The sequence below is a fragment of the Charadrius vociferus genome, unplaced genomic scaffold (assembly GCF_000708025.1).
Source record: "Charadrius vociferus isolate BGI_N301 unplaced genomic scaffold, ASM70802v2 scaffold375, whole genome shotgun sequence".
In the NCBI taxonomy this organism is placed as follows: Eukaryota; Metazoa; Chordata; class Aves; order Charadriiformes; family Charadriidae; genus Charadrius; species Charadrius vociferus.
In genome coordinates this window covers 1253202-1268940 of record NW_009648440.1, presented here as the reverse complement: position 1 = coordinate 1268940, position 15739 = coordinate 1253202, and the positions used below count along the sequence as shown (strand labels likewise).

General features: G+C 45.3%; 1 protein-coding gene across 1 annotated transcript in view; it reads right to left on the bottom strand.

Annotated features, from left to right (window-relative positions):
* Positions 1-2569: 2569 nt before the first annotated feature.
* RREB1 (ras responsive element binding protein 1) overlaps positions 2570-15739 on the bottom strand; it is a 66768-nt gene continuing 53598 nt past the window's right edge. Inside the window, exons 9-10 of the mRNA XM_009885414.1 lie at positions 6746-7492; positions 2570-3596 (exon numbers count right to left, since the gene is read on the bottom strand). Of these exons, the coding sequence (XP_009883716.1) occupies positions 3076-3596; positions 6746-7492 (1268 nt within the window). The 3' untranslated portion in view covers positions 2570-3075. The remainder of the gene's footprint in view (positions 3597-6745; positions 7493-15739) is intronic.

Here is a 15739-nt window from a genome sequence, read left to right as displayed (position 1 = left end):
TGGGATGAAATCACTAGGATTAACCTTCCTTCGTGGAGAGAGAGAAGAGAAAGGAGACACACAGAGAGGAGAGAGAAGATGACGAATCATTCTGAAAATGGAATCAGACTGTCACATAGCCCCCAAGAGTTATTTCACAACAGCCTCAAAAAAGGTTCTCTCTTTTTTTTTTCCTTTTTCCTTTGTTTGTTTTTTTTTTTTTGCGCTTTCACAGTCAAGTGCTTAATGTAGTGATTGAATTATATCAATGTTAAGTCCATTGCAACTCAGGCAAAAGAATTTCAGAAGATCCTTTTTTTGTTTGTTTTTTTTTTTTGTTTTGTTTTGTTTTGTTTTTTGTAAAAGCCCTGAGAGAGGAAAAAAAATAAAAAGATTCAAACAAAAATCGTATAGAGACAAATTAGCTGAACATGCAAACTAAAGCCTAAGATTCACCCATAGTTTAAACACATTATAAATTTCACAGTTTAATATTGGGGGAGGAGGGGAAACAACAAAACCCAACAACAGCAACGGTTCTCAGTCAAACTCAACTAATAAAAATGTCAATAAAATGTGGCAAGATCTTATACTCTACTAGGATATAGATAAAGGCTAAATAAAGCTTTAAATCAATAGTGATTATTGCTAGCAGATGTCCCGGCAGGCTGCTGGGAATTAATTACTTGCTACATTGTTCTGCAGCATATAGTTTAGTAATGGCTTCTCCCCCACAGTATTGCGCAGTTTAGTGTGGAGAGCTGCAAAAAAAACAAAAACAAAAAAAACCAAAAAACCCAAAACAAAAAAAAATCAAAATGACAAAAACCAAAAAATACCCAAAAATAATAATAATAATAATTATTATAATTATAATAGTAATAACAATTTAAGGGATGCGTGAACTGGTTTTAATTAAGTAGAATGCACCTGGGTAGAGTTTCAAATGAATCATTGGTTGTGACTGATTTATCTATATCTGGCGTTAGCTTTGTTTCTGAACTGGTTCAAACATCCCTATTTAAAAAACAACAACAACAACAGCAACAACAACAAAAAATAGAAATCACATATACCTCAACCATTTTTTCTTATTCTATTTGCAAGAATATTACTCAAGAACGTTTCTCTTCCTTTGAATTCTGGACAGCGAGATTTCAGTCTCCAGAAATTTTCGGAGAATTTTTAATATAGATATAGATATATATAGATATATATATATTATATAATATAGACTGGGTCCGAGGCCCACTTCCTCCATGTCTGGTGAGAGCAGGAAAAGCGATTTTGCGGGGTGGAGGGAGGGGGGGAAGGAGGGAGAGAGGGAAAGGGGGTCACAGTGCGGGCTGGGCTGGGGGGCTGCAGTGGTGGAATAGCACAGTGAGGCTCCGGCAATGCTATTATGGCTCTGTCTGTCCCAGAGGTCATGACTGAAGGACAATTAACAAACACAACAACAACGACGACAACAACAACAAGGACAACAAAAACGCTGGGCACTCCTAAAAAATGCCCAGCTACAGTAGGATACATTTGGCTTAACCCCTTCAATATCGGTGGCTGGAGTGTCACCTGTCGCCGGCAACAGGAGCCACAGGGAGAAATTCCAGCTGCCAGCATTAAAGGGGTTAAATTACTGATATGAAATTTAGACACACACCTCAAGTCTTCAAGCATCAACCCCAAAATCTCAGGAAGAATTTTTTTTTTAATTTATTTTATTTATTTTTAACATGTCTTATATCTGTAGTTTTATTACCAGTAGTATTTTCTTGCTCTAGAACACGACAGTAGCAAGATGACGGTAAGGCTCGCATTTCTCTCTTGCTCGCTTTCAACTGGAAGACGGAGTAACTTTGCTCTTTAAGTAACACACGCTGTCACCGCTGTGATTGCGACACGGCTAACCTAGTGCTCGCAGTGCCTTTCTTACGCGCTCGGAGGGGCCTCAGCCGGCCCCGTTCTCCTCGCACGCTTCTCCCCCCAACACACGCACGCACGCACTCGCACCCACACGCACGCAACTCGCACCCCACCGCGAGTGAGATGTTCCCCTGTACAGGTGTGACGATACCTCGCCGGCCTCCGTTTGACTCTCCGGTCAGAGGAAGGGTTTCGTTTAAAGTACAGTAGAAGAGCTGCAACATAAGAAGAGGAGGAGCTGGTGAAAGCGTTAAGTCGAAAACCTTTCGAGGGGGGCTCCAAGCTGCGTTAACGCATCTGCGCGGGCAAATATTGCCCATTGGTTTCTGCTGACTGCAGAGACAAGCGAACTGATGGATTTATAAAATAATAATAAAATAATAATAATAATAATATACTGAAGCAAATCAAACATATATAACAGCGGGTGCGTAATTTCCATAGGTTACGTTGCTATGTAACTCTTCTCTGCATACATGCTCAGTCCACGATGGCCAGAAAAAAACCCTAGGATTTAGAAGACCATTTCTAATGCTGAAAAGTGGAAAAAAGCGTGAGGTCGCAATTTGTTGTGTTTCCTGCTTTTGGCTTGAACCACTTTGAACACCTTCAACTGCCACGTTGTTCAGGCCTGGAACAGGCTTAATGCTCCACCGTGTGGCAAATGCAAGAACATCTACTGAGAAAAAACAATAAATCGACATCTCTGCATCTCCTCTGACTATGTCATATGAAATTCACATAATTTTTCTTCCAGTTATTTGCTGTGGTATCCAAGGGCCTCCCACCCCACTGCCCCCATTTTCCAGCTCAGAGAACAAACACAGCGACTATCACAGATATACAAGAATAAGCTCACGCACACCAATACAAAAGGTAACATTAATGCTTAAATGAAAAAGGTCCTCTCCAAATAATTCATTAAAATATTAAAAAAAAATCATTTTTGAAAAAAATTCTATGATACCAAAAGATCTAATAAAGTAGTAAGGCACTCAAATCAGTATATACTGTAGTCTCTTGCATTATTATACTGAAAGGCATATGGCACCGCGTCCAGTCTGCCATACTCTCCCCACAGCTGTAGGTCGCTCTTCCAAAAACAAAGACTCCGGAAACCTTGCTCTGCTGGCTTCAGTTTGCGTGCTGGGACGGGTCTGACCTCCTAGCAAGTCACTCAACCCCCAAAAGCTGAGGCGCACTGTCTGCAGAGGCAAGGATGTGATTCATGGGAGACTTTTTGTTGTGCATCTCCAGCAAGTCTTGAATGAAACCTGAGGGCCTCTCGTGCTCAGAGCTACCCCGAGGTTCCTGGTCTTTTGCTGTCTGTTTCTGTGCACTCTTGGTGGGCTCCACGAGGCAGGTGCCGGCTCCTCGCCCGCTCGGCCTCTCCTCTCTGCAGGGGGAGTCCTTGGTCACGCCGGCCAGGGACTCTTTTCGGCTTCCCAGGAGGGATGGATGGCTACCGACGCCCCCCGCAGAGTCGCACTCATTTTCGGAGATGGGGTTGGTGCCACTGTGGCTAGACTCATTTTCACTGTCTTCTCCACACCTCGACTGGGTCTCCTCCTTGTCGCTCTCCTTCCCATGGTTTCGGGCATTTTTGACTTTCTGGTGTATGCGCTGGTGACGAACCAGGCTGTGTTTCAGAGTGAAGGTCCGTTCACAGGTTTGACACTTGTACGGTCTCTCACCTAGAAGAGAATTAAAATACAAAGTCAGGCGTAAGGTCACACACGCACCTCCCTCTTACTTCAAACAGCATAAGACGCTCTACACTTTGGAAATTCAGTAACTATATCAAACATGGATGCCGCATTTATGCAGATTTTTTGCTTCTGTACTAGCCTAGCTGATGGCATGCAAGCAGGAATACCGATAAATCCCTTGGGGCACAAATGAAAACCCAAAACTAAGTGTCTTGAGATTTCTGCAAGTTTGGTATGGCCTAGCACTAATGAGGGAGGAAGACCGTAAGATCCAGGTGTTTGTTAGCATCCCGTCTAATTTAGTCAGCAACTTTTCTGGAAGAAGTTTGCAGTTGTCCTCTGGAGCTCAGAAGCCTTTGTGAAATCAGCCCACCATGGGGGCTCCCTGCTGCAAGTCAGCCCCTGATACACGTGGAGAGAGCGGACCTGAGATGGAAGGATGAGGATACTGCCCAGGTAACCCATGGTCAACAGCACTTAAAAACTGAACCGAACAGCACAAGAAAACATGTCCCTCTCTCTTAGATGCTGACAGATGGGCAAGCAAGAAACACGCCAGTTAATGACCGAAGAGAACGAGGAGCTGTTAGGAAATACCCTTGCCACAACAGCCCCTCCTCTTTCTGTGAAGCAGAAGACAGTACCACCACATTTCCAAATGGACACAGAGCAGCTGGAGGACCTAGACTTGTCAGGGGGACATGGGAGATGTCTGTTAGAGGTGATCAAAATTTACTGACGGAGTGAAAAATGCCTGCGCCTCAGGATGTTATTTACAGAGCTGCTGGTGTTTCTCAGCCCCGCCGGTGCTTTAGGACAGGAGTGACATGTGAAAGCCCCCGAAAAACCTCTTCACGCCCATTCCAGAAATGCTACTCAGAGGACAAAATTCTTCCTCCCTATTTTGCAATCTTAAGCCGCGGAGCAGCTGCGGACATCCTCTGCTGTAATCAACAGTCAGTCTGCTCCAATCTCGGAGACGCTTTTTGCACCCGAAATGCTCGAATACTGTCCTAAGCATGAGCTCATAAGAAAACAAAGCAACCACAGCCCCACAGACAAAATTCCCCCAAAGTCCCAACGAAGCACAGTGTCTCAAGGTGCTCTCCACCCTGAAGAATCGAAGGTCCCACCCTGACAGCTTCCATCTCTGTTTCCCATTGCACCTATTAAGGATTTTTCAGCGCTTCAATTCCATCAGGACTCCATCTTGTGCCAATGAGCGTACAGAACAAGACATTCACGGCTCATTTCTCACTTACGGTAATGCTTGGGATCGTTAAAAGAAAACCAAGTACAAACTTGAGGTGGCTGGCTGAAATGTGCAAGCAGGTCCTGCTGTCCCTGGGAAGCATGACGCTTCTCAGAAACGTTTCTCTCTGGTGCCCTGCTCGAGCATCTGCTACCAAGGGAGGGCACGGCTCCCCGGGAGCATTTTCGGCCAACAGCCTTTGCCCATCCAGCACTCGGCTGCGGCCAGAGCAGTGCCGTGGCTCACCCTGCGCTCGGGCAGTCGGCACCAGAACACCCTGTGACTATCTGCTGGGAAGCAGCCTGCACTGGGAGAATGCAACATTTCCAGCCCGATTGCCATTCAGTAGGCAGGCAGAGGTTTCTTGCACACTTCAGCATGTCCCAAATGTTCCTCTTCCGAGTAAAGAAATTCCAAAACCTTGCAGTTTTCTTTAAAAAAACCCCCATACATTAAAACCAAAGTATAAGCAATGTTACAACCTGACAATATTTTGGCAATATAGCTGAACAAGTGGGAGGGAGAAAGGGAGGAGGAGAGTCAACCCACAGTATTGAGGCAAAATCCTCGGTTGAAAAATGTGTTGATCTAACAGTGAGGATAGGTGGCATTTGCATTTATTAAATTTGAAGAAAGCACTTTCCCAGGTTCCTGTTCACCACCTACTCTATGTTAAAACATCCTTCAGTGTCAAATAAAAAAGAATGGAATAAAAACCGTACTGACAAGCCTTGCATATCTCAGCATGCAATGCAAACATTTAAAGCACATGGTATGGGAATCTCCATGGGCACCCACCAGTGTATCATTTGGGGGTGAAGCTCAGGACTTTAAATACTAGTATCTCCCAAAGTCTTCTGAATTAGTATGAAAATAGGCACAACAATGGGACCCGTCCCCTGTTTCACTCACGGCTCAACTCACGATTTGAGTCCTCAATGCCAAAAAAAAAGGTCAGTTTTGCACTCAGAAGGGTAACAAATTTGGTTAAGGCACTAATCTTTGGTGTAGTTTACTAAACATCACCATCAATTACACCACAAATATTTTGTTAATCACAAAGTTCTTTTCTTCAGCAGAGAGCATCTTCGAAAGATACAAAACGTCAAACTGCACCAGTTTTCCCCTGTCAGAGCAGCTCACCAACAGGTAAAATGCATCATTAATAAGAATGCATTAACAAGGATGAACAATTAATTCACCTTTGAGCTGACTTCATCTCCTCTACACGGTACTGCTGTACACTGTGTATGACATAAAGCGATCCCACATATTTTACCTACTGAATCAAGTCATCGGACAAGCATTTTACTACCTGTGTTCCACCTGTGTCCCCCTGCCCAAGCCCACATGAAGAGCAGGGCGCCCACTGTAGCCTTTCTCTAAAGCAGCAGGTCGCGCAGATCACTAGCACATTACCCATGCCAGGCTTAGGTAATCAGACAAAACCAGACTCTCCCTCTCTAAACTTTCACTCAGAGATGAAGTCTTATCATGTACTGCCAGGTTTCTCCACAGCTCATCAGAATACCGGGAAGAGGTCGAACCACGCACACACGACAAGAAGGGAGTCAGAAGCTGGACAGCACAACTGCATGGGGATCTCCATACCTGCCCTCATCCCTAAACTCTGCAAGCAAGCATGGGGGAAAAACATGTGGGAATTGAAAATAAGGCAGTGCTGAAAATTCCTGCTCCCTCGACAGGCTTTGTATGCAGTGTGGGAGACTGGGGGAGAGAAGACACCTTGCAAATGCCTTCAGGACTAAAAGCAGTGCCTCCGACCTCAAGTGCTAGCAGCAACCGTGCACCTACAGAGCAGATGACTCAGTCTGGTGGCAGACCTGCTCAGAATCTGTTCTGCCCTCAAGCCTCCTCTTACCTGTATGAGACCGCATATGTCGCGTCAAATCTTGCAGAGACCAGAAACGCTTGTTGCACACAGTACAGACTTTCTTTCTTTTGTCTGCTTTTGCAGTACTCTTAGCCCCATCAGTCTTTGGTTTTTTGTCATCACTGCTCTTCTCAGTGGACTTTCTCTCTGTGCCTTCCCCCTCAGAGATGCTTTCGCTCTCTTCATTCTCCTTTCCTGTTGCCTCACAGTCCACAGGAGACTCCACTACCTTCAAGTCCATCGGAGACTCTTCCTGCTCAAGACCAGAGTCCTGCATCGAGGGAGCTCCTGCATCATCCTGAATGCTTTTGCTTTCATCCTCACTGCTCCTTTCATCCTTTCTGTCCTCACGAGTGTGGGCCTTTTTGTGACGGCTAAGAGTGCCAGCAAACTTGAAGGTTTTGCCACAAATGTCACAGGCATGTTTCCTTTCAGTCTGAGAACTGCTGCCTGCACTCTGGTCACTCTCTGCCAGCTTGAAGTCCATTAATTTGCTGGCAAAATTGAGGTCAAGACTTTTGTTACTTACAGAATCTTCCTCAGGGCCCTCTTCATATCCATCCGCTTTTTCTTCGGCATCCTCTTCTGCCGGAGGGGACTCAGCCTTTTGCTCCTCCTTGGGGCCGCACTCACTCTCTGGTAGCTCTGTTATTTCCCCTGGCTGTTCCTTCTCACAAGAGGTCAGGTCCAAGACTTCGTTTCCTGTAGCTAGTGTCTCCGCATCAGACTGGCTGTCTGCAAGCAAACAGAGAGAAACTTTCAGTGGGATGCTCTCTGTTAATTCACAACTACCAGTGGTAAGGCTGCACATGGTCCCACGAGCGCTGCTCCTCATTAAGCATCCCAATATCCGTTTCTCTTATCTGTGACCAACACCAGTAACTTATAGCTGAAAAGAGATCAAAACGCCACAGAACCCGATTAACAAGATGATTAAAAATCTGTAACAAAATGCTTTCTTTTCCAGAATACACTTACTTTCTTGGCAGTTTCTTGAAGTCACTGTTATATAATTACTTTTACCAGAGAACACAAAATGCTGAGACGTCAAAGAAGAGTTGAGAACACTGCTATTACAAATGCACTGTACCCGAGACACGTGGATGTATTATTTAGAATATTTCATATATGAAATTTGGATATAGATGGAAGTAGTACCCAACCACATATTACTCAAAGTAACTTATAAACTACAAGTAGTGGGAAACACTTTTCAAAGGGAATGTAAAGGCCTCATGCAACCAACTGGTACAATTAAACATTAAAGGTCAGCGCAGACAATAACACAGAAGTCAGTTAGAAAAGTTGGGTATATATCATATAAGCAAAAGATGCAAAAAGTTTGTCCAAAGTGGGTCTTTTGACACACACTCTTTGTTATGTTGATACCACCTGGAACCGAAAGAATAAAATCCAAGCTGCAGCAACAGGCAGCATCCTTTGTTGTTTCACAGTTCCCATAACAAGAAGGCAAAACCCACCTCAGACATCCACCTTAATTTCTTCCTCTGCTTCCTTATCAGTTTGCAGCATTAACACTGATGAAGACACAATGTGTCAAAAAAAATAAAACAGATAAGGTGCTTAAGGAGAACAAAGGGCTGGAGCTGTAGCCCTTCCATGCTCTGTACAAACGGTGTACCTGTAAATAGGAAATAAGCTTGACTGGATCTGAAGGCCAAAGCTGACGACGACGCACGGCATGTAACTGCATCCCCAGTGCCACTTTCCAGCAACCGTTCCAGGACACGAACTTAGCAAGTTGTGCTTTCTGAAAGTTGAAACTTTCCTTGCTTTAAGTAGCACTCCCCCGGCCCAGCTTCTTGTTAACAGCATGCATCCAAAGGACCACACAGCCTAACAGGCATTTCAGCATTCATCTGCAAGCCTGAGAGCAGCGGAGTAACTACGGGGATTCAGAAACTCTAGCAGAGCAGTTTAAGCTCTCCATTTGACATAGCACAACATGTGCTTGTCTCCAAATTGCCTAGATTTCCTATTACAGGCTTTTTCATAAGCAAGGAGTAATGAGAGAAGATAAGAAGATAGTTCTCAGGCACTTCGTAGTTCGAATGCAGCATAACTTGCATTGACCTCATCTCCTTGCACAAATGGTAATAAATGGCCATTAAACAAATGTAAAAGCTAAGCAGCATTTCCAGTAATCATGAACAATCACTTAATAGAGCATAATCCTCCATACGCTTTTTCTTGGGGAGGTGGAAGGGGGAGAAGTGACCTGTCAAAAAAAATAACCTCACCTTTTAATCAAAACAGATCCATTTACATAGACAGTGGATTACACAACAGCTTTCCACAAAGTTCATTGCTGATCTAATTATCTTCCCATTAAAACACGCAACCGAGACATAATCTGTGTATAATGCTAGGGAATTTGAGGATGTGGGCATCTGAAAACAAAGGTCACCTACAAGTGCCCGAATCTGCATTTGAGTTCTGCGTTTTGACTCATTGCTTATTTCTTTGTTATAGTAAGGCAAAAAAAAAAAAGAGACAAGCTATTATAAACAAAAAGAGACAATTTCTAAAAATCAAGCTGTAATGCTGATGCATTAAAGGGAGGCACTGCTCTGCAACCCAGAGAAATGGAAGCCAGGCATGAATGAGAAGTCGGGCCCACGCACAGTGCTCCTGGATGCACGGCAGGTAGCTGAGTCTCACAGCTGCCAGTGCAGGCAAGAGAGCGAGCCCAGAAACCAAACCCGGACAGTATCTACACAGGGGATACGTTTAAAAAGGAATCATGGCTATGCATCCCTGCCTGCCCCCTCCTTCCACACACTGCGTTTGGGGACAGAACGAGTGCATCGGCTCTCACTGACAGCATCTCACCTTGGCCCGAGAGCGGGAATGGAAGAAAGGATTAATGGCAACCGGTGTGACTCCCTGCTGTCGCTGCTGAAAGGGTCCTCATCCTTCCCCCGCCGCCCACTCCCGCCCCAGCCTGTGCACAGCCCTAATGTTCACATGGCCGCGCAGTGACTGGGGCCTTTTTCACCAGTGCACAGGTTTATGTTGGACTGAAGCGATGCCCTAATCACTGCTCCCTTGAGGCTAAAGGCAGGAGGGAAGGGAAACAACAGGGAAGAGGAGTTTCCTCCCCAGCTGCCTTTGGTTGCAACCATCACAAAGACCTATCTGTGGATGATGGACGAAGAGACAAAACCAGAGTGGCAAAGTGGGTCTAAGGAGCAAAGACCTTGAAGCGACACCAAGAGAAAGCACCTAAAACTGCTACTCTACCCCTGCCATCGGTGCTCATCCTCAGCAAAGTGTTGGGGACCTCCTGGCAGGCGTGGGTCACCCTGCTGCATCCCCAGCGAGGTCAGGAAACTCTCCTTGAGGACGTGTGTTAGGCCAAAGAAAAGACTGCAAGCACAGCACGGAGGGGCTTCGTTAGGGAGAGAGGCAGGAAACCATGTGAGCTCTGTTAGGACAGAGAGGAGTGGAGAGCATGAGGAGACCGAGGTGGAGAGAGCTCCTTTTTTATTGTACCCGGAGAGATGTATTGTAACTCTGTGCTGACCAAACAGAAGACAGTAGATCCAGAATAAGTTGAGTTTTCAACAGGAAATATCAGGAGCAAAGTAAATAAGGGGAATATACACTGGTAGCATCCAAGTAAGCACAAGCCAAAACCAGAATATCTCAAAACTCTCAAATGCAAAAGGTCCAACTTTTACATACACCAAGTCGTGTATCATGCATGATTTTCCAATTTTGCCGTAATTTTCCCTAACTACTTCTTCTTTTGCTTCCAGTATTAAAAAAAAAATAAATATTATTTTTCTTATGGTATACTCATCCTTCAACGAATCACATCCGAACTCTATCTCCTTTTTTCCTCTCCTCTGTGCCCTGGGCTCCTTCCCAGCTGTTATTCTGTTCTTGCATGCCTGGCCCACAATTACATTTTCCTGTGCACAAGACACACTCCAAAGGACAGGTGGTCCACATCATGGCAAGTGATGTTGCCTTACTAGCACAGGCAAACAGACAAGGTCAACATCAAGTAAAACAAATGCAAAGTTTAAACAATGTGCCTTCCCAAACAGCAAAGACCACTTCACACCCCGGGATCAGGGATGCACACAGGCTTTCTCTTCCAAAGCCGGCCCGCCACTCCTGAATGAACATATTCAAAACTCCAGTGGGGACGTTGCCAGAAACACGCTGACACGCATACGTGCTTGGGTCAGCGCTCCTCCTTCTTACCTGCACAAACCAGACCTGACGTCTCCTTTGTCAAGAAGGAGTTTCACAGGCCCCTTACGAAACTTCATGCATATCATAAAGCAGCAGCTCCCGACTAGCAGAGCTGCTCTGTGGTTACCCCCAACCTGCGTGGTTGGTTTCGCAGCTGGTGAAAAAGCGAGCTGCTTTGCACAAACCCCAGCTGTTTGGGGATGGGTGAGAGTCAGCCCAGCTCAGCCGCAGCTGAACTGGAAGAGCAGCAGAGGAGCAGGGAAGGTGTGTGGGAAACACGACAATCATGACGACAGCCACCTCGGGTCTGGTGTGAGATCTCTCCCGCAGTGCAAGGGATGGCTGCAAGGGTTGTCTCACACTGGCAGCCGCTCTCTCTGCTCCGGCAGAGGTTAGGCTTGGCCTACACTACTGTTTTTTCCCCTTTTATGTGCCTATCCGCAGCAACAGAAAACCTTGCTGGCCATAAAACTCCAGCAGGCTTGTATCTTACACAAGGAGGAGGGTTTTGACCAAGCATTCAGACCTGGGCAAATATCCCTCTGACAAGGCTGAGTTCCTCTCAGAGGGGTAATTCTGTTTCCAGAATTTTGCTGATTTATGGTGCAGAGTAGCCGCTCGCATCCAGGTGGTGAGGAAGGCAAGGTGCATGAGAAAGGCCTGCCTTTTCTTTCACCCCTTTCCCATCTTTCACTACTAAGGTCGTAAAATGCTTTCCGGTCTGTTTGTTATCTCACAGATATTTACACTCGGCGAGTCAAGAGGACAAGAACGGAGAGGTCCGCTTGCCAAGGCTCCCACCCACTGCCACTTCTTCAGTAACCGTGAGAGCAGAATACATTACCTTGTCACGGACAACCAGAGTCACTCCTCTGAAGCAAGGACAAGAAGGTGACACTAGTTAATGATGACAATTCTGACACTGGAGTCAAAGAACACAGGTAAGGTAAGGGAGACAGAGGAGATGAGGAGGGAGGTAAGGATGTACAGATGAAGGCAACACGAAGCAACCACTGGTAGCTCAGCTGCTGCCTCATCAGCTCCTGGGAAAAAACGAACTTCTCAGGAGATGTATTCATAAGCAAAACCTCAAGGACTTCATCTGAGAATCCAAAAACTTTTCCGCTTGCATGAAAGAAACCACTATATAGTTGTAGCCAAAATAACTTTTCCTTCGAACTCTGGAAAGAAAAGACTGTTTTGCTGAAGTCTATTTACAGTTCAAGTTGCAGTTTTCAGTCTGCCCAGTCAGAAGAGACAGCTTAATCTTTTATAGGTGGCAAGAAAGAAGGAGAAAGAGGAGTAAACGGCTTTCCTGTATACACAAATGAAATTATCAAGAGAGACTCCAAATGTGGAAAGTTTCAGATAAAGGAGCAGATACAGATCAAGGTCGGGAGGTTGCTGGTTTGATTCTGTTTTCCCGTTGTTTTCTTTTTTCCTGGAACTAAGGTGGAATAGAGAGTAGAGCTTGAGATGCTAAGGAGTTATTGGATAAAACAGGGTGTTGTAAGGGAAATTGGTTTGTGAATTAAAAGCAAGTGTTTATTGCCAAACATTCCTGACATCCCGAGAGAAGTGTTAGAAAACTCATCACATAAATAATGCTCAAAACTGGAGCAGACAGAGCACTGGAAATGCATGTTGTACAAGCAGTTGGCATTAGCAATCAGATGAGCCGACGATTTACTATTTCCCCTACATTAACTGAAATACCCCCAGCTAGTCTTATATTTTACGGTAGACGCAGCCACCACTAGGTGGTAGTAGTCTAGTAAATTTGGTGGGTTTTGGACCCACTCACAATGCCGCTTCTACTTCCACCCACGAACTGGATATCTTTCCAACCTGCGCAGTCTACTTGCAAAATTTTTCTCCATTTTTATTGTAAGCACTCTAAACACTAAAATTTAGCCACCTTTATTACACCACACGTGCACACGCACAAGTTAAATATTTAAGTAGCCCACAGTTGAAGGAGCTTCCATATCTGCATGCCTATTGAAATGAAAACATTAAAGAGAGAAAAGGGCTATTTACAGTAAATGGAACTGATTACACCTGGGGAAAAGGAGAAAACCAATTCTGGAAAAAAAAAACATTATGCCTTTGACACAAGCTATGATCCCCCCCATATCTTCAAGAGAGCAGCTGAAGTCACCAACACAAAGAAAGGTGTTCAGAACTAGCTTTGACTGCACCCACGAAGTGCAAATGTTCATTGAAGGGGGGGGGGGGGGAAGCCCAGACTTTCAGCTTACAGTGAATTCCACCATTTAGCAGAAAGGCAGTCTGATGTAAAGCCGGCAATACCATCAGCAAGGCGTACACCCTCATCTCAGTATCTTCCAAACAACAGCTCTAGTACTCAGGGCAAACTTATGGCTCTTCCATTTGCCACGCATCCCAGCAGCAAGCAACTCTTGCTTTACCCTGAGCTGCAGGCTGGAGCAGCTGTTAAACTTTGCCTGACACTGAAAAAGCAGTTTCAAGCCCTTTGTCCTCTAGGAAATACCCACAAATGTAGTTCAGAGGTACACACAGCTAGAACAGTTTGGAAAAACAAAAAGTCCCCCGCTATACCCAGGGCTCACATGATTTCTGGAGGGATCACAGAGTGGCAGATATCTAGAGCAAAGATGAATTCTGCTAAACGCTAATCAGAAAATTCACTGCTGAGTATACTTACTTTGTAAATATTTGCCTAGTTAGCACAGAGCAATTGTGTTCAACCCTCTCACATTAGGGGCAAGCCTCTTTAAGAAAGGGATCTTTCCTTAGCAAAGTCTCTTTCTGTATTATGTGAGAGATAATCCCTTACCCCGTTCCCATCCCACATCTCTCCTCCGTCAACTGTATTTTGTTGCAAGAAAGGAGCATTCAGAAAGCCCTAAGGAGACGAAGGCAGGGCTGCTTTAATGTGATGAAAGTGGGCGATTCATTAAGTTGCTCCACAATTTCGTTGTACATCTCTCTGCCGGTACAGGTCTCCCCTGGTCTGACTGCTGTGAGCTGGGCGCGATGTCCTCAGTTTGCTTCAGGTGCTTTAGTCAGACCATTCCCTTCCTCTCCATGCAGCAAGGACACGCGCAAGCCCCATCACTTACATAGCTTCCTCATCCCTGAATCCTATTCAAAACCACCATCCTGTTTTTTGTTTTGGTTTAAAACAAGACCAAAAGAAACCCTCTATAAACTTGTTCCCAGTGACACTCTATTGAATTGCACTTCCTGTCTTACACCTCATCTTAAAGCTTCGCTTCGTTTATGGCTGACCAAACACCATCCAAGCATCTACCTTCGTTCCCCTTCCTTTCAGCATTCAGTGAAATCTGGACGATTATTTGCTTCAAAGTTCAGCTGTCACACAGGCTCTGCATGGGAGCCCCAAAGCATCCTACTCACCCACCTTTTAAAACCAGCACAAAAAGAGAAACGACCCCATTTTAAACTAAGCCACAGTTTCAAATTGTTAATTTACTTCCACTGATTTTGAAATCCATTTTTCTTGGACAATGGAGGGAGACCACAAGTCCAAAGCTGTTGAATGATTTTGGACCATGATTAAACACCACTTGGCGAAGCCAGTTATAAACACTAAGCTGTGCTATAAAGTGCATGTGGTAACTATAACAGTATAGGATCTGGGCTCTTTCTTCGCTGTCTAAAGCTGCTGTTTGAAGACACAAAACATTTGACAGCAAAGCCAATTTCAACAGCATCTCTCCCCCGCGCCTCCCAGGAGATGCTGCCAATTCCACACCTCAGCTGCATCAACGTGCTCTCTGAGGGCAATACTGCCAGCCAGATCCGGGAACTGATCTCACGACTGCCGGTCCCTCCCCTTGCCCTTTTCATTTTTTTGGGCAGCTGGGTCAGGTACAGCTGCAGGGATGTACAGTCAGGAACAGGTTGAGCCAGTACGGCCAAGAAGTACTTTGTGTTATCCAACCGTGGCCCAAGGCTCTGTCTGCTGGGGGCAGGTCGAACCACTCTGACCAGCCCAGCGCCAGCTGCGTGAGCACTAAGAACAACATCTATGTTCCACCAAAGTCCTACCCATCCTACATGCTGCGCCAGCACTCATCTGAGTGGCTTTAGAAATGCTCGCCTCCTCATCCTGCCGAACATCTGAGCTGTGTTAGGATCCCTCTGACTACAAAGAAAGTTTCCAATAGACCCAAGTAGGACATTTTAGTTTCGTTCTGCCGTGAAGATTGTTGGAGGTGAGCACTTTCAGAGCCCTTTCTGCAGACTTTTGTTCTGCGAGGGAATCATGTTATAACATGAGTCTTCCTCTCTCACACTGTAGCCATCTGTTGTCTGCATAGGCAGGATGAGCCCACGTGACGCCCCAGATACCGTGCTACAGCCCTGTGAAGTTACGGGCTGTTAACATGGTAACAAGACAACTTAGTCTCTTCATGATAGGCAAGATCAAATCACGTCGTAACATGTCTCCAGCATGGCAGATTTTAATGCCAGACTAGTACTGAGACCTGTATTACTACATTTGAATCATTGTAAGGCAATGTGCTGTACTAAAAGAAGAAGAAAGGATGGGAGAGCCTGGGAAGACAGCAGATTTTCCCAAACAAACCAGAGTTTGGAAATGTAAAAGGAAAACCCTGTGCATGCTTTTGTGCAATCTGATCAGCAGCTACTCTGAGGTTGAGGTAACAACTGATTCATAATTTTAACTACTCTGATGCACAGAGCCAACTTCTTGCTGCTTTTAGGTTTGTTACTTCAACA